Here is a 27,096-nt window from a genome sequence, read left to right as displayed (position 1 = left end):
AGGGTGTAACATCAGCATATTGAATGTGAGCTGATGAGGAGAGAACAGGTTTTACCTAATGACACAGTATACACACATTAAAAATATACAAAAGAATCATGCAACTAAAGACATTTTTAAATGATACTATCAAGCTTCCCTCTACAGTTAGATCATACTATTATTGTATGCACAGCACATAACTGAGTTAAGTAAAGTTAAACTTAATAAAAATGGTAATGCAAATGTTTTAAATTCTACATTATTAGTTTACTGAATTGTGTAAAGACCACTGTACCTTCTGTCTGCAGTTTTCAACATGGCTTGCATCCTCTCTTCAATTGTTGCTTTTATCAGGAACTTATGAACAATGGTGGGCCTGGAAGCATAAGAAGAATAAAATCATTGTTAAGCATATATATATTTTTTATTCAGCATTTAACCAGATTTAATGTGTGACAAATGTATTGGTGAAGCACAATTTGCAATACAAAAAAAATGTAACACTAACGAAATACATTTAATCAGAATTCATTTTTCACGCTAAAGACATGCAGGCTGTGTTAACTCCCAATTAAACAATCACTGACAATACCAATAGTTTCCTATTTGATTAGTGAAAATGTCTTCATAGAAAATACTATTTAATATTTGGATTTCTACAGGGTTGTCTGTAATTACTTCACCGTTATTTACACACAGAGTCAATAGCAGTGCATAATGAAGGAGACAGTTATAGCTAGTTTACTGAACTATACCTATATATTTCAGTGCAAAACCTAACTATAAGGTCACTTTCACTTTTATTTTTTTCCCCAGGGAATATAGATATATACACATTGGGATTTCAGTTGTTTATTTACAGAATTTTATTTTTTAAATTCAATTGTTCATTTTTTAAATTCTGATTTACTTAAGAGTTTATTTTTAATTCAATACTTCAAACCAATTTTTTGTCTGATTGCACAGGATGATTTTATGTATATGACTTAATGTATGTAATGCTTACATTTTCTTTTAATTGGCGGGAGCCCTCAGCCAATGTATGGGTGGTGCCCTGGGTGGGCACCAGGGCACCCACCATTTAAGATGCAGCCCAAGGGGGTTGGAGTCCCGCGACCTAGCAAGGCTCAAGGAGAGGTGTCACGGGACACCTGTTCCCTGTAATAATTTTTAAAAAATGCCCGGAGGGATGGGGCAAACACAAGGAGATGATGGACGGAGTGCTGAAACTTTTCAGACACTCACCCCCAGTCACAGATCTGGGTTGAATCCATCATCATTCTTTAGCTCACTTCAACACCTCAGTTCAGACGCAGCTATATGCAAATCAGTCTTGACTAATAAGGCTTGGGGAAGGTTAATAAAAAAAAAAGGTCCGGGGAATGTCATTTGGGCTGCCATCAGTGATGTCATAAATGACGTCCTAAAATGTGACAAGAGTGATGTAATATGCAAGGTCATAAGTAGTGCATTGCGAGGGTGCATGTTTTAGTAAGTTCTGCTAATTATAACTTATACATTATGTGGTATTTTTTAGTTCAAAACGTTAATGTTGTCACTGACATTCTCCTAACTATAACATTACATTTGGTTTTTTCAGTTAAAAATAAATAAAATAAATAAATAAATATATAGTGGAAGGGATTTGTCAGTTGGAGTGCTCACGGAACAAACTTTGTTTGTAATGCTGCCTCTGAAGAAAGAGTGTTAACTCTGAAACGCGTCAGGCAAGCGTGTGTTGATTAAATTACTTGTGCTGCACGAAGGTTGTCCCAGTGCTTTTGAAAATCTTGTTGGGAGTGCTATCCAAAAGGGCAACTTGTGAAACTCAATGTATTACGGCCTGCCAGGTCGGGGATATGCACCTTTGCGGATATGAAATGCAAATCCAGTGACATTCTGCGTGAGTAACGCTTTGGAGCAACAAGCGGCGCTTTATGTTTGGAACAATCTTTTGGTGTTTGTGCAAGCAATGCTAACAAAAGGAAAATATGTACTTTATATTTCAACAGGTTCTGTGTCCGGACCCACTTGGGATTTAAATATGACTCCAACTCACGTGATTCTTTGTTGCCAGGCCCAGCTGGGCAGGATATTAATTGGAAGGGATTTGTCAGTTGGAGTGCTCACGGAACGAACTTTGTTTGTCATGCTGCCTCTGAAGAAAGAGTGTTCACTCTGAAACGCGTCAGGCAAGCGTGTGTTGATTAAATTACTTGTGCTGCACGAAGGTTGTCCCAGTGCTTTTGAAAATCTTGTTGGGAGTGCTATCCAAGAGGTCAACTTGTGAATATATATATATATATATATATATACATATACACACATATATATATATATACTTTTTCTATTCAGCTCGCTTTTCGCTGGGTAACTCAGCACATCTTGGCGGTGCGAAGTCCATGGCAGAGCCACACCGTATTATATTCCGAAAAGACTTACCCAAAGGAAAAATTGGAGTGCACTCACGGTGAAGTTGGAACAGCTTTAATCCAACTTGCAATTATATACAAGCAATTACCACGAACAACCAACGTGCTCCAATTTTTCCTTTGGGAAAGTCAGATGCGGTACAAAAGTGGGCACTCCAGACAAGGTATCTAAATTTACATTCTTTATTGCAGAACATCCGTCACTGATGCGTTTCGGCTGATCAAAGTGATATATATATACATATAGATAAGATACATCTATATATATCTTGAATGTAGGTGGTCAACCAAGGCTTGGCCTGCCATCAAACCCTGTACCTAATCTGACAAAGACAACCACAGGCAGTGTGCAGTGGGAAATAGTTTTAGGGTCAGGCCTGCAGCCAGGCCCTAAGCCTAAATTGAAACGTATGGTAAAACCCTGCTGCAGACAGCCTTCAGCTATGTACAGCAGAGTGTTGGCCTTGGGGCCTTTCCAGTGTCCTGGCCAAGCACCCATCCTGCCACTGACGGCTGAGCAGGCCATGTGCCCAATCTACTCAAGGAAGCCAACCCTTTTGCGTGCTTAAGGGCTAGCTTATACAAGAACTTGGCTTAAAATATACATAAATATTACTCGTCACTTAATTTTAACATGTTCTTTCCCTCTGCTCTTCATCAGAGACCTTGCCACACACCAATCAATGCATTCATCAGGACCTAGATATTGCTACTGCTGTAGAATCAGTGAAAAATATACAAATTGAATTATATCACCTGCATTTCAGGTTGAATACTCCACCACAATCCTATATTTGTGGGGATAGAGCCTCACCTCACCTGGCTGCAGCTCAGGTAATGAGGAGCACCGCTCTCTCCGTCGGTGTCTCTCGGCGTTCCTCTGCGCTAACTGGGGAGGCCTCCCCAGTTAGGCAGTTAGGTCCTGATGAATGCATTGGCACTTTCCATCTATGCAGAAACATGTCGACCACTATTTGCTGAACAGATATTCTGTTAAATCTGTTTATCTCAATTGTTTTTACTCTTGGATAGCTGAGGGAAATCATTAAAATTTACACCTCTACTCAGCCTGATCCAATTTTATCTTATCACTACTCACATTTTTGCACTGCTTTTTTCAGTTGTCTCCTCACATTGACTTTCTAATTTGCACCGCCTACTTGGTAGATACAAAGGTTTTTCGGCTCTCACAGTCTTTACTACATCCTTATGACTGTGATTGCACTAACTTCTGGGTAAGGAGAACCCACATGATGTAAAAAGTGGCGGTACAGATCGACAACTGATGGGAATATTTTCACCTAACCTTGGGTCTGTCTTTCCCAGTTGATTGATCACGTGCATTTTTTTCACACTAAATCACGTGGTGCTATCTAAAGATTACATTTACAATACTTTTTTCTGTCGTGTCAAGGGTCTTTGATGAACTGAGCTTTTCTTTCTTTCTTCGTCTGACTCCTAGATACTGTGTATGTATAATTGTTATTAGTAGGGGCGTGTATCTAGTTGTGAGTAATTAAACTAGCCCTTGGAAACCCTTCTATGTAGTGTGTATTATGACCTTGATGTGAACCCCAGTGAATGCAGCCTTAGTTTGAAGGTGGGAGATGACTGCCTGGGCTGAGCTCGCTTTCAACAGCCAGTCATTGAGGTAGGGGAAGACTGAAGCCCCTGACCTCTGCAGATGTGCTGCAACCACAGCCATCAGCTCTGTGAACACCAGAGGGGCGTTGGTGGGGCCAAAGGGGAGCACAGCATACTAAAAGTGCTCTTGCTCCACTCTGAACCGCAGGCACTGCCGGTGGGCAGGCAGGAAGAGATGTGAAACGATGCATCCTGCAAGCCTAACGCTACCATCCAGTCTCGAGGGTCCAGGGCAGACAGGACAGTAGATTAGGTGAGCATCTTGAATTTATCTTTTTTCAGGAAGTTGAGTAGGTGCAGATCTAGGTTAAGTTTTGGGCAGCACAAAGTAGCAGGTATAGCAACCACAACCTACTTCTGGTGCAGGCACCCTCTCTAGGGCCTCTGTGGCCAAAAGGGACGACACTTCCCGGCGGAGAAAGGAGAGATGATCCTCCGTCAGCCAGTCGTAAGTGGGTGGCAGAGATGGGGGAGGGTCTCCCTAAATGGGACGGAGCAGCCACTCTGGGCTATTTGTAAAACTTGCCCATCCGATGCTATGGACTGCCAGTGGGGCAGGTGATGGGGGATCCTGCCTCCCACTAGTTGCCCGTGATGGGCTGTGGACAACCTAAAGGGGTTTGGAGGTTGCAGATGCGTGTGGGGCCATGGTGGACTGACCTGACCTCTGGCTGGTCGTCCCACATGGTTAGTAGTAACCACGTTCTCAGCCAAGAAAAGGCTGGGCAGTCTGTTTGCCTCGGTGGGTGGGTGGGAAGGGACGTGGTAAGTAGCCCTTCTGTAGCCACAGAATAGGAAGTGAATACGAGAGGTACCCCTTAACTGTAGTCAAGGGAAGTGGGGTTGGCAAACCAGTAAAGCAAAATTTTCCCTTGAGAAATGTTAACCAGAAGAACCGGTATGTCAGTTAAAAATCATAACAAAATACAAGTAAATATAAAGAATTCTTACAGTTTATTAAAGTTACAAATGTTAAAAGAAAAGTGGTCCCAGTGGAACCCACTTAACACAAATAAAACATTAAAAGAGATTTTTTACTTTTTTGACTTTCAATTTTGCCAGCAAGATTGAGTCACAGAGACAGAAAAGACAGTAAGACATAAAATTAGTACAATACTTTTTGTATATTCGGACTCTATTGGTCACATCTAAGCTATGTGCACTTGTAATATGGTATATCAGCAAAAGATGTGGAGATCCTAAATTATACTGAGTGAAGCGTTGACGCGTTTCGGTGGTTTTCCCAAGTGTTGTCCACCTTTATCAAGACACCTTAAATTTTCTGTCGAGGTATTGGGATCAGTATAATTACCCTTGAAGTCCGATTACGGAGCTTAAGTTGGATTTCTAGATTATTCCATGTTTATGCTCTCAATATTAGAGTTATGAGGAGGGAACATGTAACTCATATGCTGCTTCTGTTCATATGGGTTCGTGGGTATAAGGTCTATTCTGAACAATTGTGCCTAATGCGTGCTATTCGTCTTCTTTAAAATATTAAAATCCAGAGGCGCCTAAGTCATGTCCTTGCGGAATTGAATACTGTTACTCTAATTTGCCGCATAGGGCTGCTCACTTCTCTGGTTATGATCAATCTTAAAAATATAGACCCAAAGGCATTTAGTCTCCTCTCATCGTGGTATTGGAACTTGTGCCTGTAGTCTTCTGGAGCACAGTCCGCTTCTCTGGTTCCATGGGAAAATAGGCGCAAGACAGACTGGGGTTTGCGTGGGGAAATGGTTAGCCCCAAGCTCCTGACTGTAGCTCAGATGTCCTTAAAGCGCTCCAGCGCCGAGTCCACCTTCCTACCAAAGAGGAGAGAGCCATCAAATAGCATGTCCATGAGCGAAGCTTGGACATCCGCTGAAAAGCCAGTGGTTCTCTCAGCCAAGCGTTGTGTCCGAGTATAACTGAAAATGAAATTGCTGTGCCCAGCGAGACGTTCATGTCAAGTCCACATCTGATGTAAACTTTGCTGCATCTCACCAGTCAGCAATAGTCTGGGAGAGTATGGATCAGGCATCCTCCAAGACCATAGGCAGCACTTGAACAACCAAATCTCACACAGTGTGGGTGTACAGGTCCAAAAGGCATGCGATGTTCACTGACCACAGTGCTAAGCTGGCAGAAAACGAAATCCTCTTACCAAAGGGATCTAGCTTTTTGAATTCCCTATCAGATGGAGTGGTATGGAACACACCAAGATCGACCCTGGGAGTGGAGGCCTGAACCACCAACCTCTCCGGGGTAGGGTGCTGGATTAGGAAACTGAGGTCCCCAAGAGCATGGAAATTATGGCATGCAATTGTCTTGTGCGGAGCTTGGACCATGCCATGAAGAGGACTTCTGTAGGGGCTTTGTTAAATGGGAGTAACGGTTCAGAGGGGGTGACTCCCGGCTCACACATCTCTATTAAGACTCTAGTCTTAAATGTCACTCTGGGCAACTGAAGATCTAACACCTCAGCTGCCCTCCACACCACCACTGCAAATGAAGCACCCTCCGCCACAGCCACGGAAGGGGAATGAGACCAGGCCAGTGTCTGCTGAGGTGTCGAAACCACTGATATTCACAAGTTTCTTGTACCAGTTGTACTCTGGTTCATCAAGGAGATGGTGGTAACTATAAGACTCTTTAGACCCCTCACAATTGTCAACCTCTCCATTACTGTCAAAGGTAAAAGGCAGTGACTCCGGTTTAAAGGGCATGGTACCGGCCAGCTAAGAAGCCCGGTAACGCCCATCTGGCTCTGTTTTGGAGTCTGGTATGTTGTTGGGGTCTGTGTTGCCGTGGGAAGTCGGTGGCACCGGGAGCGATGGCACTGGAGCGGACATTAAGAAAGATTGCGATCATGCAGGCAGCGACGCTCCCGATCCAACACTGGATCCAAGCGGCCGTCGAGCCCAAGAGCCGACCCATGGCGCAGAACCAGGAGGGACCACACCCGCACCCATGGGGACTGAAAGCATGCCAGAGCGGTTGAGTTGCCCAAATATGAGGGACATGGATTCATAAAACTCTGAGTTGCGAGAGGATCGCTTAAGCTCTGGGAGGGGTAAAAGAAACCTTGCCACAGGTTCGCGGGCGAGGCCTAGAGTGCTTACGCTCCCGTGCCTTGTCTGAGGACTACTTTGACTTTTTTTTACTTCTTTTGCTTGTGGGACTTGCCCAACGACATGGATCTTGAGGACGATTGTTGCGTGCAGATCCGGGACCTTGAATGAGAGGGTCATGGGGTCGTCCGTAAGGCAGCAACAAGCTTCAGAGACTGTTGCCTAAGCGCCTTTGGGATTCATGTTGCGGCAGGTCTCGGAGTTGTAGTCCCACTCCAAGCACCACAGGCAAACCAAAAGAGGGTCTGTCACAGACATCTGCCTGTGACATGCATGAAATGGTTTAAAGCCTGTTGGCTTTTTAGGGGACATCCCTAACACACAAGGAGATGAAAATCTCAGAAAAGCTTCAACAGAAAGATGAGGGGGGAAAAAAACAGAAAAAAATGACTGGGGATAGCTCTCTCTGGATCTGTGCTGACGAACTGATGTCAGCCCAGTGCAGTGGCACCTACATAAGTACTGCGCGTGTCAGTTCTGGTGCAGACGACGTCAATCCAAACTAAGTCACCTACCCGCATGAAGGGTACTGCTCGAAAATGTCCCACAAATGCCAAAAATATTCTAAGTTAAGAAATATGTAGCTAGAAGTCAGATACATTGAGATCATATCCTGAATGTCATAGATTCACAGAAGCTGTAGAAAGGCCATGAACGTCACTGTGTCCAGAATCATCCCAATGAAAAGAATACTGTGTTAAGTACAGGCGGGATTTTGGCTTGCTGATGGTAAACCTCAAATATGTCAGGAGCTGGACCAATGTCTAGAGGTGGTCTATAAATTACTGTGGCAGGCACTTCTTTAGCAGGCAGTCATCGAGGTATGGGAGCACATGTATTGCTGATTTCTAAAGATGGTTTGAGACAACAGCCATCACTTCATGAATACTCAGGGGGACAAGTAGGTCTGAAGGGGAGAACAGCAAATAGGAAGTGTTCTGATCCTCACTATAAACCGCTGACAATGCCTGTGGGGCAACAGGACGATTATATTAAATTACATATCCTGCAGGTCCAGGAATACCGTTCAGGTGCCTAGGTCCAGAACAGAGAGATTTTCTGACAGAGTAAACATTTTGAATTTCAATTTTCTCAGAAAGACAATCAGTGTATGCATATTCAGTACAACCTGAGGTCTCTGTCTTTCTTTAGAAGGAGGGAGTAGCCTCCCTTTCCCAGAGTCAGGCACACGCTTGATGGCAACCTTGCTAAGGAGTACGTTAATTTCCTGCATGAAGTTAGTGGAGTGTCCTTTTAAAGCCCCTATGGTGTGGGGATGGGGGTGGGAGATGGGTGGTGATAAAATACAAAGTAGGGCTTAGCCCATTTGAATAATCTACAAAACCCACCTGTCTGATATGCTGGATCTCCAGCACGGGGGTGAATAGTATGTCCTGCCTTCTAGAACCGGGGCATGTGCCTCTAAGGGCCAGGTAAAGTGGCACTGCAGCTGCTGCAGTAGGGATGGGGTAGTTGGAGGATTGCGAAAACTGCTGGTGTGAACAGCCTTGGTCACTGCCCTATTCTCTACCCTGAGAGGGCTGGGTCTGCTGCTGCACAGGTTGGGAGGGCTGGGGCCAATGGTAAGCTAGCCCCCTAGAATAGCTCCTACATTTACTGCTCTAGTACTGAATCAGCCTTCCCTCCACATAACCTGGACACATTTAATGGTATGCCCATTGAGGATGCACGCATATCTCCTGAAAACCTGGTTGATCTCAACCAGGCATGCCTACTAAGCACGATGCTGGAGACAATAGCTCTGCCTATGTAGTCTGTAGTGTCTAGGCCTACACGCAAAGCATACTTGCCAGAGTCCTGGTCATCTTGTATTGTTTAAGCTAATGAGGTACTGAGATCATTTTGGACAGCTGGCAAGATTTTGCTGGCAATGCCCCACAAAGAATGGGTGAACACGAACAAAAGAAATACTCCTTTGATGGATCTAAGGGCCAAGCTAGCTGAAGAGAAAAGTTTCTTTCCAAAAGCATCAATTTGCTTTGTCTCTCTGTCCAGAGAACTTGTCGAAAAAGAAACTGGTTCACCTTACTTGTTGATGCTTGGACTACCATGGCTATCTAGTGCAGGATGTTTTGAAAGGAAATCCACCAATGTAAAAGTTGTAACTGATTAGTCCCGTTGATAATGTAGTACAGACTAGCAAGGCATACAAAGTGCTGTTGATGGTTACTGTGGACAAAGGAGTTCTCACAAGGGTCACTGATGTCCTTAGAAAACGTAAGCAAAGTGCTGCCTTCTATCTTTGATTGTTCCAACATTGATCAGCACGGGAATGTTGTACTTTTTAGCTGATTAATTAATTGAGAAGATACCCACTTCTGACACCATCTTCAACACTGGGTGTACTGACGCCCTGAGGTAGACAACATTTTCACTCCAGAGATTAGAGCAATGACACTGGTGAAAATGTTAGTTGCAAACCAGTAGTCTCCAATTAGAGGCAGTTTCATATGATTTAAGGGCCTCAGAAAAAGGTAGTTCCAAAATCTTCTTTTTCTAGGATGAGTCACTACCTTTTTTTGCTTCCTGCAGAAAAAAATATGCATTCACAATTCTTCATCATCATTTGGGAAAAATCTTACTGATATCCAATTTCTTAGGCTTATGCTTAAGGTAAAGGCAGCATACATATTCCCTATACCATATGCAGAAATCTTATAACAGATCAGCCTTGGCTTGAAGAAAGATATTTTTGCTTTAATAGGGGTGTCAACTATCAAAGTAAAGAGGAATTCCTACAGAGTCAGTCCCACTAAACAAGGCGAAAAAAGAGTGCTAACCTTCTGTTTGAAGGACTGGGAAGTTTCTGGAAGAAAAATAAGTTACTGAAGAGAAATAGCTTTCCTTGATAAAAAAAAGATTGTTCAGGAACTTGCTACAGAGGATTCCCTTCTTTCACTGACGTGGTAGGAAATCTGCAGCCTTGAATTCACAGAGAGGATTGGAGCTCAGAGCCTCTCCCACTAACTGGTTGAAGTTTGGGTCACATAATCAGGTGGATAGATTATTCTACGAACTAAGCAGTGATTGTGTAAAAATGAATGTTAACTGTCACAGTTATTTCACAGGGCTACAAAGTAATCCCAGCCTAACAACAGCAAACAAATCAAGCATGTGAATCTATGAAAGCGAAAACCCTGGAGAACCGGATTTGTCCTGAGACTGACTGGCACAGAGCACCCAGACTAGGAGGACAATTTAAATTCAGATCCTATTCTGTCAAAGACCTACTCCAGATGTGCAGACTGTAATGCATGGTTAAAAGACATCTGAGAAACATTTGAAATAAACATAAGTGCACAAAAAGGCGTACTGATGAGATTTGAGTCAAGAAATAAAATGGCATAAACATTGAAATGGGGATGCACAGAACGAAATGAAGTTTTAGGAGGGCATGCAAATCGCATCTGGTCTTCTGCATAGCATAAACGAGGATGAGATTGTAGGTCAGAAATTCGAACACAGACAAGGAAAAACACTTCCTGTCAATCATACAATACTCAATGAAATACTTGTTATGCTTTGTCTAATCCAACCAGCAACTCTTGGCAGACCCTGTCGAATGAGGATTGGAAATGCAAATCCACACATACCCTCCTCATTTGCCTAAAGTAGCATCATCAATCAGATATACAAGTTAGCTATATTCAGCAAGGTACATGTAAGCCTAATCTACTAGAACATTTGTAGTACTAATGGGCATAACCTTTTGGAGCAAGCAGAACAAGCAAAATAAGAAGTAGATCTGTGAAATCACCCACAATAAGTAGATACATAAGGGCTCGGTAGACAGTAATAAGATCAGCAACTTATTAAATCTTGAATAACCTTCATAAATGGGGTTTGGTCATTACTTGCGTTAATGAGATGTGCCTGTTAAATACCTCAACTGACATAGAATTTTAAGTGAAGAGCCTCATATCTAAAGATTAGCCAATGATAAGGCATGCACAACCAAGCCCTATGGGCAACCCTATATTTTATGTACACGTTTGCTACACATATTCCTGAAATTAGCAGAATGGTGTATACCATTTTAGCAATGCTTACAAGATACAGCAACTTAAATCGTCTGCGAGTCACCCATAGATAACACATTCTACAACAATATATATTACCTCAGAATTTTCAGTGAACTTTAGGAAATAAACATCTGCACTTTACAATTTTCCAGTTTATTTAGAAATTGTTCATAGCACTAGATGAGAACTCTTTCACATTAGTATTGGAAAGAGGCTTTTGACTTAATCCACAATCTATTTCAAAGGTACGTCTGCAACTTAAACTAGTTGCCCTCAATCTCTACCTTGTTTAAATCAAGTAACGCTGGCACTTAAAGGTTTAATGGTATTTAAACAGTACACTATATACCTTTTACCATAGTATAACAGAGTTGTCTTTGTCTTTATTCATTTCGTACATGCACTTATGTTCTAGACTCACTCAATGCTGTATACGTTTGTGGGGCCTTTACTACCTAACTTCCTATTCTGCTTTCTAAAACGATCCAGAGGCTTATTTAGTAATTTGCGGAGCAGAACCTGGGATAATGTCTTCAGTGAGGTCATCAATGTTGTCATTTGAGATGTCATCAATAACGTGATTTAATATGTCAAGAATGATGTAATATATGCGGTCATAAGGAGTGCATGCCAGGCGTAATGTTGTTTTTTGCATTCTTTTTTTTCAGTAAATTTCGGAGTCTTCTTAACCCCTTCACGGCGGGGCGGATTTCGCGACTGCCGGGGGGTGGGGTGGGGGGGCTGGGCGGGCGGGGGCATCGAGCGCGGCGCTGCTGTGCTCGTGACCGAACCACGCCGTCATGAGCACATCACGCCGCCATGAGTCGCAGGCGGCAGGTGCTCAGGACGGCGTGGTTCCGTCATTGCCCTGCCCGCTCATTAATTCGCCTGCAAAGGCAGGGAATTTATGCCACGTGAGAGGAGCGGCAGTCGCATGCTGGAACCACGCAGTCATGAGTACACGCTGCCCGTGGCTCATGACGGCGTGGTTCTATCATGAGCACGCAAGGGGTTAAACATAAATAAGATCTTATTATGATACCTAACTATATTGTCACTTTAACCTTCGATTTTTCAATACATTTCCAGATTTTTTTTTAAAACCAAGTATGATGTTATTACCATGCCTAAATATGAGATCACATTAATCTTTTTACACTGAATTTGTTTGTTTTTCTTTTGATTAATAAAATCCCCAAACTCCCTGCTGAGCACAGGTTTCACTGTGCGTATCAGTGGGTTGTCTGCAAGGGCTGGCCTCAAGACAGGCCCCAAGCCAAACGCAACCTGGGTGGCCAAACCTGCCTTGCAACATTTTCACCCTGCACGAAGTTTAGCCAGGGGGCCTGGCTTGTGGTCAGGTGCTACGAGGAGTCCCTCGTTGGCCCCCTTCTGCCCATATGTGGCCAACTCTAAAGACTAAGAATCAGAAGATATTGGCTGCAGCGCTTGTGTCCTGGCTCTGTGTCTAGTGCCATCTTAACAGCAATATAGGCCCCGCGTAAAGCAGTGCACTGGGCACTGTCTACACAACCACAGGAATAAAAATGCTTTATGGAAAATTTGTATTAAATTTTGGTATGCATGGGGCCCCTATACGGGGCCCCTGGGCATCTGCCCAGTGTGACCATGAATTAAGGCGGAAGTGTGTGTCAAACCCTCCTGTGGGCAGCCAAACCCCCACCACACACTGCAAAAGACGCAGTAAGGGCCTGTCCTATAGCCAGGGCCTATGTCCAACCCTTCAGGGTAGCCAGCCCCACAGGAGGCTAACCCCAGCAGGCTGTCTACCTCCAGAAGACTAAAAACGTATGTGGAGTTGGCTACAGATCCTGGCCTGTGCACCCACACTGCAGTCAGCCAACAATAAAAATTATTTTCTACACTTTCAAGATGGCTGCCATACTGTGTCATTCAACCTACATACAAAAATACTGACTGACATGTATCCCACTGTCAAATGCTTACCTCAAATACGTCGGGGTCCAAGATAGTAGGACATGCTGCATTTACACATTTTGAGAGGTAGATACTATGGAAAATATTTTTTGTTGTCTATATTTAACAACTTATACAATTCAAGTCTATATTTTTTATCAGAGCCCAAATGTCTCTCTCCAAGTGGGTGGGAACACTGCTGTGGGTCTGAGAGCTATAATGTACTTGAGTATTGGTCATACTGCGTAACATAAGGGTGATCAACAAATCCAGTACCTGCATTTGGTACAACAAGTAAGTAATGAATCGAATATGCTACTTACCAGTATGCATCTGTTCTTGGCATGTAGGGCTGCTGACATTCATATCTGTGCATAGATCGCCGCCTAGTGTTGGGTCCGGATGATCGCACATTGTTGTCCTGGAAGAGTATTCGAAGATAGGTGGCTCCTCCCCTGGACTACAGTGTGCATGGGCATCGACTCCATCCCCAGATTGTTTTTAGACATTGTGGCAAAGATGGAGTGTAACACCGTGAGTGATGACCATGCTAAGAGTGATTCTGAGTGCTGCAGCCGCTACAGGCGCCGGGGAGGAGGGCGGGCGATATGAATGTCAGCAGCCCTACATGCCAAGAACAGATGCATACTGGTAAGTAGCATATTCGGTACGAGGCATGTGGGCTGCTGAATTCATATCTGTGCATAGAATACATAGCAGTCCCTCCATTAGCAGCGGCCGCCTGTGCCAGCTGCAGCAGTTTGAAAAAGTGTTTTTAGAACAGCCTGCCCTACAGCTGCCTGCTGTTTGGAGTGCACATCTACACAGTAGTGTTTCGTAAATGTGTGTGTGGTAGACCATGTGGCTGCTCTACATATGTCTTCTAAAGGAATATTTCCAAGGAAAGCCATGGAGGCCCCCAACTTTCGGGTGGAGTGGGCCAGTGGGGGGGACCGTTAAAGTGCGCTTGGCTTTTTTAATAACAAATTTGAATGCACTTAACGATCTACCTGGCTATACCTGCTTTGGAAATGGGGTTGCTTTTGTGTTGTGGCAAAAAGGCAACAAATCGTTGTTTTGTTTTCCGAAAATCTTTGGTCCTATCAATGTAGTACATTAAGGTTCTCTTAACGTCTAGTGTGTGGAGCATTCTCTCAGCCACTGACTCAGGATTTTGGAAGAACACAGGCAGTTCTATAGTCTGATTGATATGGAACTGTGAAACCACCTTAGGAAGAAACCTAGGGTTAGTGCGAAGCACCACCCTGTTGGAGTGAATTTGTATAAATGGCTCTTGGATAGTTAGTGCCTGGAGGTCACTAACGCGCCTCAGCGATGTAATCGCTATCAGGAAAGCCACTTTCCATGTTAAGAACTGAATCTCGCATGAATGTAGAGGCTCAAAAGGTGGACCCATCAGTCTGGTGAGGACCACATTTAGGTTCCATTCAGGCGCCGGTGGGGTCCGGGGAGGAATGACTCATTTGAGTCCTTCCAGAAAAGCTTTGATGGCAGGTACTCTGAAAAGTGAGAGATGCTGCCTGTTTTGTAGATAAGCTGCTATTGCGGACACATGTATACGAATGGAAGCATAGGCCAGATTGCATTTGTATAGATGTAAAAGATAACAAATGATGTTGTGAGTAGATGCATCTAGCGGGTTGATGTTGTGGTCAGCACAATAAATGACGAACCGCTTCCATTTCGCCGCATAACATGCTCTGGTGGTGGGCTTCCTTACCTCCCTTATGATTTCCATACAGTCTGGGGGCAAGTTGAGGTAGCCAAATTCTAAGACTTCAGGAGCCAGATCACCAGGTTGAGCTGTTGCGGATCTGGATGCTGAATGTCTCCATGGCTCTGCGCCAAAAGCCTGGGTGTGAGGTGCAGCCTTTGATGCGGTACCACGGATAGTTCTAGAAACGTGGTATACCATGGTTGGTGTGCCCACGCCGGAGCAACCAGGATGAGTGTCATTGAGTGTTGCTTCAGCATGCGTGCCACCAGCGGTATTAGAGGTGCTGGGGGAAAAGCGTACGCAAATAGGCCTGACCAGTTCATCCATATCGCATTGCCCTGCGACTGTGGGTGTGGGAACCTGGCAGAAAAGCTTTGGCATTTGGCGTTTTCCTTTGTGGCGAACAGGTCTATCTCTGGATGACCCCACTGCTGGAAGTACGGGTGGAGTACTGATGGATGTATCTCCCACTCTTGCATTTGGTGGCTGTACCTGCTGAGCAGGTCCGCCATCTGATTGTCTTTGCCTGGGAGGTGTTCCGCCATGAGAAAGATGTTCCTTTGAATGACCCACTTCCACATGCTCTGAGCCAGATGAGACAACTGTGGAGAGTGTGTACCTCCCTGCTTCTGAATGTAGTACATGGCCGTCATGTTGTCCGTCCGGATCAACACGTCCTTGTTGCACAGATGTACTTTGAAAGCTTTCATTGCCATGAAGATAGCCATCAGTTCTAGAAGGTTGATGTGCATCTTTTGCTGCGTTGTCCATAGTCCCTGCACCGTGTAGTGGAGTACATGAGCTCCCCATCCCTGGAGAGATGCGTCCGTTGTCAGAATGATCTGTAGCACAGGCTCCTGGAACGGTCGTCCCCTGCAAAGGTTTTGTGGATTCCACCAATGCAGAGAGTTGTATGCACGACCGGTTACCAACACTAGGTCTTTCAACTGTCCGTGAGCCTGATTCCACTGACGTGCTAAGCACTCCTGAAGCGGATGCATATGTAGTCTCGCGCGCGGGACTATGAAGATGCAGGAGGCCATCATGCTTATCAACTGCATGAACACTTGTGCCGGAAGCGAGTGTTGCGGCCTGAATTTTTGTATCAGCAATTGAATGCCGTTGATCCTCACTGAATTTGGCTGTGCTGTGGCTGCCAGAGTGTCTATTGTCGCGCCCAGATACTGTTGTACGTGGGCGGGCTGAAGGTTGGACTTTGGGTAATTCAGTGAGAATCCCAGATCGTGAAGAAGGTGAATGGTGTGGGACATGTGGGCGGCACACTGCTCGGCCGACTCTGCTTGGATAAGCCAGTCGTCCAGATAAGGGTAGACGTGAATATTCTGTCTCCGTAGGTGTGCAGCCACTGTCGCCAGGCACTTTGTAAACACCCTGGGTGCCGTTGACACTCCGAAAGGGAGGACCTTGAATTGGTAATGCGGATTTTGAATGGTAAATCTGAGGTATTTTCTGTGTGACGGGTGCAGCGGAATATGAAAGTATGCATCCTTCAGATCTAATGTTGCGAGGAAATCTCCCTGACTGAGCAACGGTAGGACCTGCTGCAGTGTTAGCATGTGAAAGTGTTCTGACAGGATGTACTGGTTTAGGGGTCTGAGGTCCAGTATGGGTCTGAGGGACCCGTCCTTTTTTGGGATTAAGAAGTACAGTGAGTACACTCCTGTGCCTCTCTCTTCCACAGGCACGAGTTCGATTGCTCCTTTTTGCAGCATGACGAGTACCTCCTGCTGCAATAAGTGCAAATGCTCTGTGGACATAGGACGGTGTCTTGGGGGTATGTTGGGTGGAGTGGATGTTAACTCCAGACAATAACCGTACTGGATAAGCTTTCTGACCCACCTGTCTGTGGTGATGGATTTCCAGACTGGCAGGAACTGTTGTAGTCACCCCCCGACTGGTGTTGTATGGTCTGGGGGCTGTGACAAGGCGTCACTGTTTGTTAGTGGCGGAGGATCTGGAGCTGTTGTTTCCACGCCCTCTGCCCTTGGAATTGTTTCCACGATAGCCACCTCTACTTTGTTTGGTGTATGTGGTGTGCGCGCCACCTTTTTCGTACTGTGTTTGTTGGGACAGCTGGCCTCTGGAAACTCCTCTATTGTTTGAGCGACGAAAAGAACCACCCCGGAACTGCTGCGACTGGAGAGCCCCCATAGACTTTGCAGTTTCAGTGTCCTTTTTGATTTTTTCCAAGGTGGTCTCCACCTCTGGGCCAAATAAATGATCAGGGTTTACAGGCTGATTTAGTATGGTGGTCTGTATCTCTGGCTTGAACCCGGAGATTTGAGCCAGGCATGTCGCCTCAACATTACACTAGTGTTAATGGCCCTGGCTGCGATGTCTGCTGCGTCCAGTGCACACTTGATAGAAGCATTTGATATGAGCTTTCCTTCCTGAATGAGCATCTCTGCTACCTCCTTATATTCATCTGGCAAGTGTTGTACCAGGGTCTCAAGTGTATCGTAATGGGCCCTGTCATATCTGGCTAAGAGTGCCTGAGTGTTTGAAATGCCCCAGATATTGGCCGCTTGAGCTGCCACCCTTTTCTCTGATGCTTCTAGCACTTTAGATTCTTTGTCAGGGGGAGGAGCATCACCCGTTCTTTGCGAGTTCGCCCTCTTCTGGGCATTGGAAACAACCAGAGAGTCCAACGGCAACTGTCCCTTAATGTAGGTAGGGTCCCCAGGCGCCGGTTTGTACTTCTTTTCAATTCTGGGGTTTATTACCCTGGCCCTTGTGGGCTCTTTAAATTTGTCTCCAGCATGTTTTAAGACACCCTTCAGCATTGGCAGAGTCTTGACAGTTCTTTCTGAGGTGGAAAAGGTGTCAAACAGAAAATCCACCTCAATAGGGTCAGCATGGAGCTGGACATCATGATTTTTGGCTGCCCTTTCAATAAGTGCATTAAACGCGGCGAGTCTTCAGTAAGCGATGTTTTTACAGCATACACATGACTGTCAGGGGCAGTGTGTGGATCTCCTGGGTCAGCAGCGTCTGCCCAGGGTTCATTTTGATCTTCTGGATCAGTGTCCACAGGATAGCTGTATTCCTCATTGTCACATTCCCCTGTCTCCACATCTGAGTAAGTGGGCGAAACGAGCAGTGTCTTGGCCACGTGGAGATATAGGTTCGACAAGAACGGGTGTTGTAGTAGAATCCTTCTTCTTTTTCAATGGGATTCTATATGACTCCATAGGCTGTTCCGGGGCGATCTTTCGTTTGTAAATTGAAAATCTACCCGTGTCGGCATCGATGAATTGTTCCGACTGCTCTTCAAGCGAGGGTTGTCGATGCTTTGTGACCAGTACCGCAGTTGTGGCTTCGGCCCCGTGGACACCTTCTTGGACGCTTCGACGGCCATCTTCGGGGCGAAGGCCTTAGGTACCACCTTCAGCGGCAGCGTGAACTGGATGGGCGCCGGCAACTTTTGAGGTTTACTGACAGGCTTTGGTGGTGGAGTATCCATTGGTCCGACAGCCGAAGCCTTTTCCTTAATTTGCTTGAGCGATTCCGACACCTGCTTCGAGAAGGAGGCGGACGGCTGCGTCGACTCGACGGGTTCCTTCGAGCCACCGCCAGGGGTGGACTCGAGGATCGTACCGCTCTTAGCCTGGTCTGGTCGACGCATAGGATCGAGAACCTTCTGAGCTCCGAGTCCTTTGTCTGTGTCGACGGTCTTCGGCGCCGATTTCTTCGGGTCGACGTCTTGGACCAGTTTTTTCGGTGTCCCAGTCTTCGGTTCGACACCCTTTAGCGACCTCACCGGGTCGATAACACCTTTTTGCTTCGCCGGTGTCGATAGTTCAGAGGACTTCGAGCCGACCAAAGCAATACGCACTTTCGGTTTCGATGCCGCCTCTAGTGCTTTTGGTTGCGTAGACACCGAAGCTTTCTCTTTCGGTTTCGATTTGGCAACCCATGGCTCCTTAGAAGTGTCCGAAGGCGAGGCTGTAGAACCTAGTGTAAGATCTTGGGTAAGGCCATGTGGCGATCCCTCAACCTGAGCCTTATTAAGTGTCTCGGCCCCAGTATCAGCGTTCGGGCCTAGCTCCTCGCTTGAGCTATCTTCCATGGCCCCAAAGGCCCCATCATCGTCTCCTACCTCGTCGACGTCTTCAGTATCGACCATTTCAATATCAGCGTCGTAGCTGGAGTCGATCTCCGATGCGGGATCAGACAGGTCCTCTCGAACCTCCCGCTCTGCTCCCTCATCGTCCCCAGCATCGATTATGTTCACCGGTTCAGGTGCCGTCTGCTGGGCTTCCTGGCGCGCTGCGCGTCGAAGTCGAATCGTCTTCTTGGAGCGGAAACGAGAACAAGCCATACAGCTGGCTTCATCGTGATCCGGCGACAGGCACTTGTTGCACACCGGGTGGACGTCGATGTGAGGATATTTCGAGTTACACACAGGACATCTCTTGAACGGGCTCTGTTCCATGATGGTTCGTCGATAAGGCCTCTGGCGTCGACCGGGCCTTCAGTGCTGAAAAGCCACGCGGCTCCTCTGGATGTCCGGCTCGGGAACTGAGCTGGAACAGAACTGGGAACCGATCGCAAGACAATACCGACGATATACTAAAGGCTTTTTGGCCAAAAAGAAAGTTTTTTATCGATTCCGAACTTGAGTTAACAAATATGCATCCGAACCCAATGGCGGAAAAAAACAATCTGGGGATGGAGTCGATGCCCATGCGCACTGTAGTCCAGGGGAGGAGCCACCTATCTCGTGATACTTTGAAGACTCTTCCAGGACAACAATGTGCGATCATCCGGACCCAACACTAGGCGGCGATCTATGCACAGATATGAATTCAGCAGCCCACATGCCTCGAACACATAGATACATAAGTGCATATTCATTTATATCAAGAAATACACATATCTGGATACATACATATAATTAAATAAAACATGTATTTACATAGAGATAGGCTGTACGCTTGAGTACAGTGGTTAGGAAGGAAAGAGTCCACTCTTGAGAAGTCTTCTGAAGATAAGATAGCTATGTTTGAGGGTAATTAATTTCATAGTTCAGATGCTTGAACAGAGAAGGATGTGTCACCTACGTTTTTTATGGTGGAATTTTGCGGCGTGGTGCCAATCTGCAGTAGAGGTTCCTTTGGTGAATGTATTTGGTGATTTTATTTCTGATGAAAGGCTAAACAAACACGTTACTTACCTTTGGTAATGATATATCTGTAAGAAACATAGGTTAGTTATAGATTCCTTACATTAGAATTACCCCCAGACGTCAGACTGGAGGCGGAGAATTTACTTCAGCAGTACCTCTGGCGTGGACGTCAGATCTGTACACGACTTTCCACGCCAGAAACGCAGAGCCATGCAAGACACTGACCACTGGTGCACAAATCCAGGGCCCTGAAAGGAAAACCTAAACCCTAGAAGTCAGTTTGCAGAACGGGGAGGATGGGTGGGGCGGTAACAAATCTATAACTAACCTATGTTTCCTACAGATATATCGTTACCGAAGGCAAGTAACTAGACCATCTTAAAGAAACAGTTAGTTATAGATTCCTTACCTTAGAATAGATACCCCAGCAATACCAACCCCGAAGGTGGGTCTGCAAACTAATTTCACACCAGAAAGTCCTGGAGAACAGAACAGCCAAAGAAGCCGTCTCTCCGAACTTGGCTGTCCAGGCAGTAGTGTTTGGTGAACATGTGCAGCGATGCCCACATTGCTGCCTGACAGATGTCATTAATGGGGACTCCCCATCCCAAAGCAATGGTAGCTGCCATTGCCCTGGTGGAATGGGCGCGCAGTCCCACTGGAGGCTTCTTCTTTGCCAAAGAATAGCAAGCTTCGATCCACAGAACAGCCCACCTGGAGATGGTCCGTTTGTGCACGGCCCGACCTTTCTTAGCACCCACATAACCAACAAAGAGCTGGTCGTCCACCCGGAATTGTTTGGTGCGACCCAAGTAAAGAAATGCGCACGTTTTGGATCCAGGCGGTGGAGCGTCTCTTTCTCTTTTGAAGGATGCGGAAAGAAGGTGGGCAAAGTGAAGGTTTGGCCAATGTGGAAAGAAGTAACCAACTTGGCAAAAAAGGAAGGTCTAGTTCTAAGGACAACCTTGTCCGGATGGACAGCTAGAACGGGAGACTTGGAAGAAAGAGCGTGTAGCTCACTCACCCTGTGTGCAGAAGTGATGGTCACCAGAAAGGCAGTTTTCAAAGTGAGAAGCCTGAGAGGACAGTTATGTAGCAGCTCAAAGGGAGCGCACATAAGATATGTAAGAACCAAGTTCAAGTCCCACTGGGGAATTACAAAGGGAATAGGAAGAAAAAAGATGAGTAAAGCCCTTAAGGAATCTATTTACAACAGGGGACTTGGAAAGGAAAGGAAGCCTAAGGAAGGCTGAAATGGCTGAGAGGTAGCCCTTTAGAGTGCACAGAGCTAAGCCCTGCTGGGACAAAGAAAATAGGGACAAGAGAACCTCAGAAAGAGGGGCGGAAAGGGGATCTACAGCCTTTGCTGTGCAGCATGCCACAAATTTGTTCCATCTGCAGGCGTATACTGTCTTAGTGGAGGAATGCCTAGCTGCCAAGATAACATCTCAGAATTAGGGAGGCAGGTCAAATGACATCAACTGCCGCCGCTCAATCTCCACGCAAGGAGGTGGAGGCTGGACAGGTTAGGGTGGAGGACCGCCCCTGCTGCTGCGACAGAAGATCCTACTGAAGAGGCATTCTGATCGGAGGATCGAAGGCCATGTTAAGCAGCTCAGGCTACGAGACCCTTCTTGCCAAGAATGACCTGGGCCTAGTCTAGCTTGATCTTCTTCAGCACTCGGGGCAGAAATGGCATAGGCGTATAGAAGACCGCAACTCCACTCACGACCAAAAGCGTCGCCTAGCGAGTGCCGCCTTGGAAATTCCAACGTGCAGAGGCTTCTGATCTACACCTCCCCCATGTGACTGCCCGTTCCCAGAAGTGATGCATCGGACACCACTGTGAACTCTGGTTGAGGAAGTGAGAAGGATCTGCCGTCGACCCAATCCTGGTTAGTTAGCCACCATTGCAATTGGTGTGCAGTGCCCTCTGAGTTCTGAAAGCAATCGGAAAGGTTCCCCTGATGTTGTGCCCACTGGAACTTCAGGTCTCACTGCAGAGCCCGCATATGCCACCTGGCATGGTCCACCAGCAGGATGCAGGAGGCCATCATGCCCAGTAGCCGGAGGGTCATCATGACCTCGCTGTTCGGGAGGATAGACCCAAAAGTGTGTCGTGTCCAGAACCGCTCGGATGAAGAGGAGCTTCTGATATGGAGTCAGGAGTGACTTTGGTACGTTGTTGGAAAAGCCCAGCAAATGCAGGAGGTTGGCCGTAGTCTGGAGTTGGGAGACGACAGCCTGGGGCGAGCCCCCCTTCAACAGCCAGTCGTCGAAATAGGGGAAGACTGGAACCCCTGATCTGCGCAGATGAGCTGCGACCACCGGCATCACTTTCATGAACACCTGAGGGGCGCTGGTAAGGCCAAAGGCGAGCACGGTACACTGAAAGTGCTTGTGGCCTACTGTGAACTGCAGGTAACGCCAGTGGGCCAGCAGGACTGGGACGTGAAAGTGAGCGTCCTGCAAGTCCAACGCTACCATCCAGTCTCCAGGGTCTATGGCAGACAGGAACTGAGCTAGCATCAACTTTTAGAACTTCTACTTCCAGAGGAAGCGGTTGACGTTCCTGAGATCCAAGATAGGATGTAGGCCTTTGTCCTTGGGCACCAGAAAGTAGTGGGAATGGCAACCACGACTTACTTCTAGGACAGGAACTCGCTTGATGGCCCCCTCAGCCAAAAAAACGAAACTTCCTGTTGGAGAAGGGCCAGATGATCCTCCGACATGCGATGGTACTGAGGTGGAATGGCGGGAGGGGTAGTCTCAAAGGAGAGGGAGTAGCCCCTTCTACCTATTTGCAAAACCCACCTGTCCGACGTGATGGTGCGCCAGTGAGGAAGGTGTTGGTGAATCCTGCCGCCCACTGGCGTTTGGTGACCCTGAAAGGTCGAACTAGGAAGGTTTGGAGGCTGCTGCAGAGGGGGCTGTGGTGGACTGGCCCGCTCGCTGGCGCCCAGAAGCACGACAGTGGTTCCCAAGTCCCCGTCGCGCTCAGGCTAAACAGCTTGTGCCGATCTGTGGCGGGGCCCCCCTTCCGTGACCACGAAAGGGGTGAAAAGCAGACTGTGCAGGGCAGGTGGTGGAGAGGCGCAAGGATCTGGCAGTAGCCTGAGAGTCCTTAAAGCCCTCTAGTGCGTTGCCTGCCTTGTCGCTGAAGAGGAGACAGCCATCAAAGGGCATGTCATAAGAGTGGATTAGACAGCCCCTGAAAAACCTGTCGACCTCAGCCAGGCGTAGAGTTGAAGGGCTACCGACGAGGGGCCGGTACCACCCATATCCATCGTCGAGTCGGCCGAAGGACGGGGTGAAGTTGAAGAGCTACAATGCTTCTTTGACTTCTTCTTGTACTTCGACTTACCAGACCCCGAGTGCTAAGACGTGGATGGAGGGTGGTGACAATGTAGCTACCGCAATATCATCCCAGTGACCAAAACGCAAACGACGAACGAAGAGTCGACTAACGCGCAGGGGTACTGCTGATGAAAATTCTCCGATTCCAGTCTAACGCCTAGAGGTAATTCTAAGGAAAGGAATCTATAACTAATTGTTTCTTTCAGATAGAACAAAACACCCAGGAACACTCTCCAGCACACACATCCATGCTCACAACAATCCAGATGGATCTACAAAAGGTGACAGCCATCCACTATCCAATGTAATCAATCGCTACAAAAATACACCAGGGTGTTCTAACCTCTAGAGCCTCTGCCTACTATCAACTAGCAGTATATTTAACCTAAAATTATGTAGAGAGCTGCTGCCTCTCCATGTCAATCCCACCTCGAGTGTAACAGCATACTGGACACCAACCAATCTAGCTTCCATCCTAAATACAGGACTGAAACAGTCCTGCTTTTAAATTTAAAAATTTCGCAGACAACATAAATCACTGCCCAGGTATCACTTTGTAGGGTTATCCTCTTCTACCAGAAATCTGGATAAGTCAGAACAACCTAAAACTCAACAGTGGCAAGACGGTAACCTGCTAGATTCTCCCCATCTGTTAAAGAGAACAAACACAATCTGCCAATCAAAACTAAGGCAAATAAGGTAGGGACCCTCTGGGACATTGACATAAGCCCCTACTCCCAAATCAGGGCAGCAGTCAAAACCTTCTTTAACTAACTTAAATTGGTAATGAACAACGTACTATTCACAGCCCTTGATAGTCAGAACTCTAGTAAACTCCAGAGTAAAGTACTGCAACTCCTTATATATCGGCCTGCCTGCCAGCCAAATACACAGACTTCCTAAGACTATTAATTTCACTATTTTCATTAAACACCCCACCCCCAGTTCAGCGACTCCATCGTCGACTTGATCAGCACGCACGCCCTAACCTCCACGACTACATGCTCCTCGGAGACCTGAACTTTCACCTTGAGAACAACAACAACTCCACAACCCTGATCGATAACCTCGCAAACCTCCGACTGAAGCAATTTGTCACAACGCCCACCCACTCCGCCAGCCACACGCTCGACCCAGTCTTCTCCTCAAGCCTGCACGTCTCCATCAGCCACACCACCGAACTCCTCTGGAACGACCACCGCTGCATCCACTTCGCCTTCTAGAAACCCACCACACACCACGCACCCAACAGAACCCCCGCCGCTGCTGGAGCAAAATCACCGAAGACCAACTACACGCACACCTCGCTCTCAGCCTGCCCACCCACCGAACCCTCCAACACAGAGGACGCTGGCCACAGCCTCAGAGGCTGGATCGACGACTGCGCCAACACCCTCGCCCCGCTGAAGAAACCCCCCCGCAGAAACACCAGCAAGAGGGCCAGCTGGTTCACCCCAGAACTCCTAGCAAGCCTGCAAATCTACAACTAGAGAAGAAATGGCACAATGTACAAACTCCGAACAGCCAAGCAGCACACAAGGACGCCATCCGCAACCACCACCACCTCATCAGGGTAGCCACGAGGACCTCTTTCAAAGACCGCCTCGACAACAACGCACACAATAGCAAGGAGCTCTTCAACATCATGAAGGAACTCTCCAACCCCAGCTCCAACACCAACGACATCCCCGCCGTCGCAAGCCCTGTGCGACTCCCTCGCCACCTTCTTCCACTGCAAGATAGCAGACATCCACGACAGCTTCAACACTCAGACAGCCCCAACAGACAGCAACACAACAGACCCTCCGCACACCATCGACCACGTCCCCCTGCTAGCCTGGGCCAGCGTGAGCATCGATGACACCATCAAGAACATGCGCACAATCCACCTAGGCTTTCCGTCAGACCCATTCCCGCACCACGTCTTCACCAGATCAAGCAGCTCCATCGCACCCCACCTGCGCAACGTCATCAATCTCTCCTTCGAGACCGCGACCTACCCAGAGATCTGGAAACACGCCAGGACCAACGCCCTACTCAAAATACCTAAGGCAGACCAAAGAGATCTCAAGAACTTCCGGCCCATCTCTCTGCTCCCCTTCCCGGCCGATGTCATCGAAAAAACCCTCAACAGACAGCTAACCCGATACCTCGAACAAAACAGAATCCTGGACCCTTCCCAGTCAGGGTTCCGCAGGAACCACAGCACCGAGACTGCCCTCATCGCCGCCACCGATGACATCAGGACCCCGACTGGATGAAGACCAGCCGTCTGAAGCTGAACTCGGACAATACGGAGGTCCTCATCCTCAGCTCCAACCCTTCAGCCTGGGATGACTCCTGGTGGCTGACGGCACTGGGGGCAGCCCCGACACCCACCGACCACACACACAACCTGGGAATCATCTTCAAGGCTCTCAATGACCAAGCAAGTCCACGCCATCTCCTCCTCCTGCTTTAACACCCTCCGCATGCTCCGTAAGGTCTACAGATGGATCCCGACAGATATAAGAAAGACAGTCACCCAGGCCCTCGTCAGCAGCAGACTCAACTACGGAAACGCCCTCTACACTGAAGCCCCAACCAAGCTCATCAAACGACTACAACGTATCCAAAACGCCTCGGCACGACTGATCCTCGACGAACCACGCCACAGCCACCGTCAACAAGAGGATATCCTTCAAGCTCCTCACCCACGCACACAAGGCACTCCACAAGACCGGCCCAGCCTACCTCAACAGACGGCTCTCCTGTACATCCCCAACTGCCAGCTACGCTCCGCCGACCTCTCACACGCCACAGTCCTGCGCATCCTAAGAACACCCACCGGTGGGAGATCCTTCTCCCACCTCGCCGCCAAGACATGGAACACCCTCCCACTAAGCCTACGACAGACCCAAGACCTGCTGACCTTCAGAAGGATACTCAAGACCTGGCTGTTCGATCAGTAGCGCCCCCCCCCCGAGCGACTTGACACCCTTGCAAGTGTTTACTATGTTGAAGTTGTGGTAAGATTCATACTTTCAGTGAATACTTTTTCAAATTAGAAATCTATTCTGTACATCATTACATTTCAATCTTACTTTGTTTGCCCAATTCGGTGCACCCTGCCAATAGCCTGCAGTTCATGGGCTGGATTCAAGATGGGCTCCACCAGCAGAACATGAGTAGCTTCAATTATGTTAAGCCCATTGGAGCCAGTATGCAGCGGCAGCAGCAAAATGTTGATGTTTGGGTCATACTTGAATGCCGACAGATTCTCCTGGGAAAATAAAAATGAGCTTGAGATTTTTGAATATGAAAAATATGTATTTCAATCAGGCAATTTACGCATCATAGTAACATTGATTAGCTTACTCTGGAGGTTTCTTCATAGCACCATACTAAGAAGGCCAATATATCTGTGACATGAGGCACCCCATTCCCTGATCCCTGATTCATAAATTCACATAGCATAGCAATGAACACTGATCCAATGAGAATAGCAGAATCCACTACAATGGAAAACGTAGGGCATGCTGCATTCTTTGCTATGAGTTAATGCGCTATAGGTGAAAGAGCAAGTGAAAATAGTGGCTGTCGCCATGGCAGTCTTAGAAAGAATTACATTTGCCCGTGGAGTATTGCTGAATACCAACACCATTTAGCTCATGTGAGATAGCTGAGCAGGTATGAAGGAACAGCAGGGAGTGAAGCCAGA

The 27,096-nt window shown here is 47.0% G+C and overlaps 1 protein-coding gene across 1 annotated transcript in view; it reads right to left on the bottom strand.

Moving 5' to 3' along the window:
* Positions 1-27,096, bottom strand: part of SHPRH (SNF2 histone linker PHD RING helicase) — a 759,436-nt gene that overhangs the window by 8,876 nt on the left and 723,464 nt on the right. Inside the window, exons 28-29 of the mRNA XM_086927277.1 lie at positions 26,480-26,658; positions 278-358 (exon numbers count right to left, since the gene is read on the bottom strand). Of these exons, the coding sequence (XP_086783403.1) occupies positions 278-358; positions 26,480-26,658 (260 nt within the window). The remainder of the gene's footprint in view (positions 1-277; positions 359-26,479; positions 26,659-27,096) is intronic.

This window comes from Lissotriton vulgaris, chromosome 6, assembly GCF_964263255.1.
Source record: "Lissotriton vulgaris chromosome 6, aLisVul1.2, whole genome shotgun sequence".
NCBI classification, from domain to species: domain Eukaryota; kingdom Metazoa; phylum Chordata; class Amphibia; order Caudata; family Salamandridae; genus Lissotriton; species Lissotriton vulgaris.
Note: the sequence above shows the minus strand (reverse complement) of the source record. Positions and strands in the feature narration are given on the sequence as shown.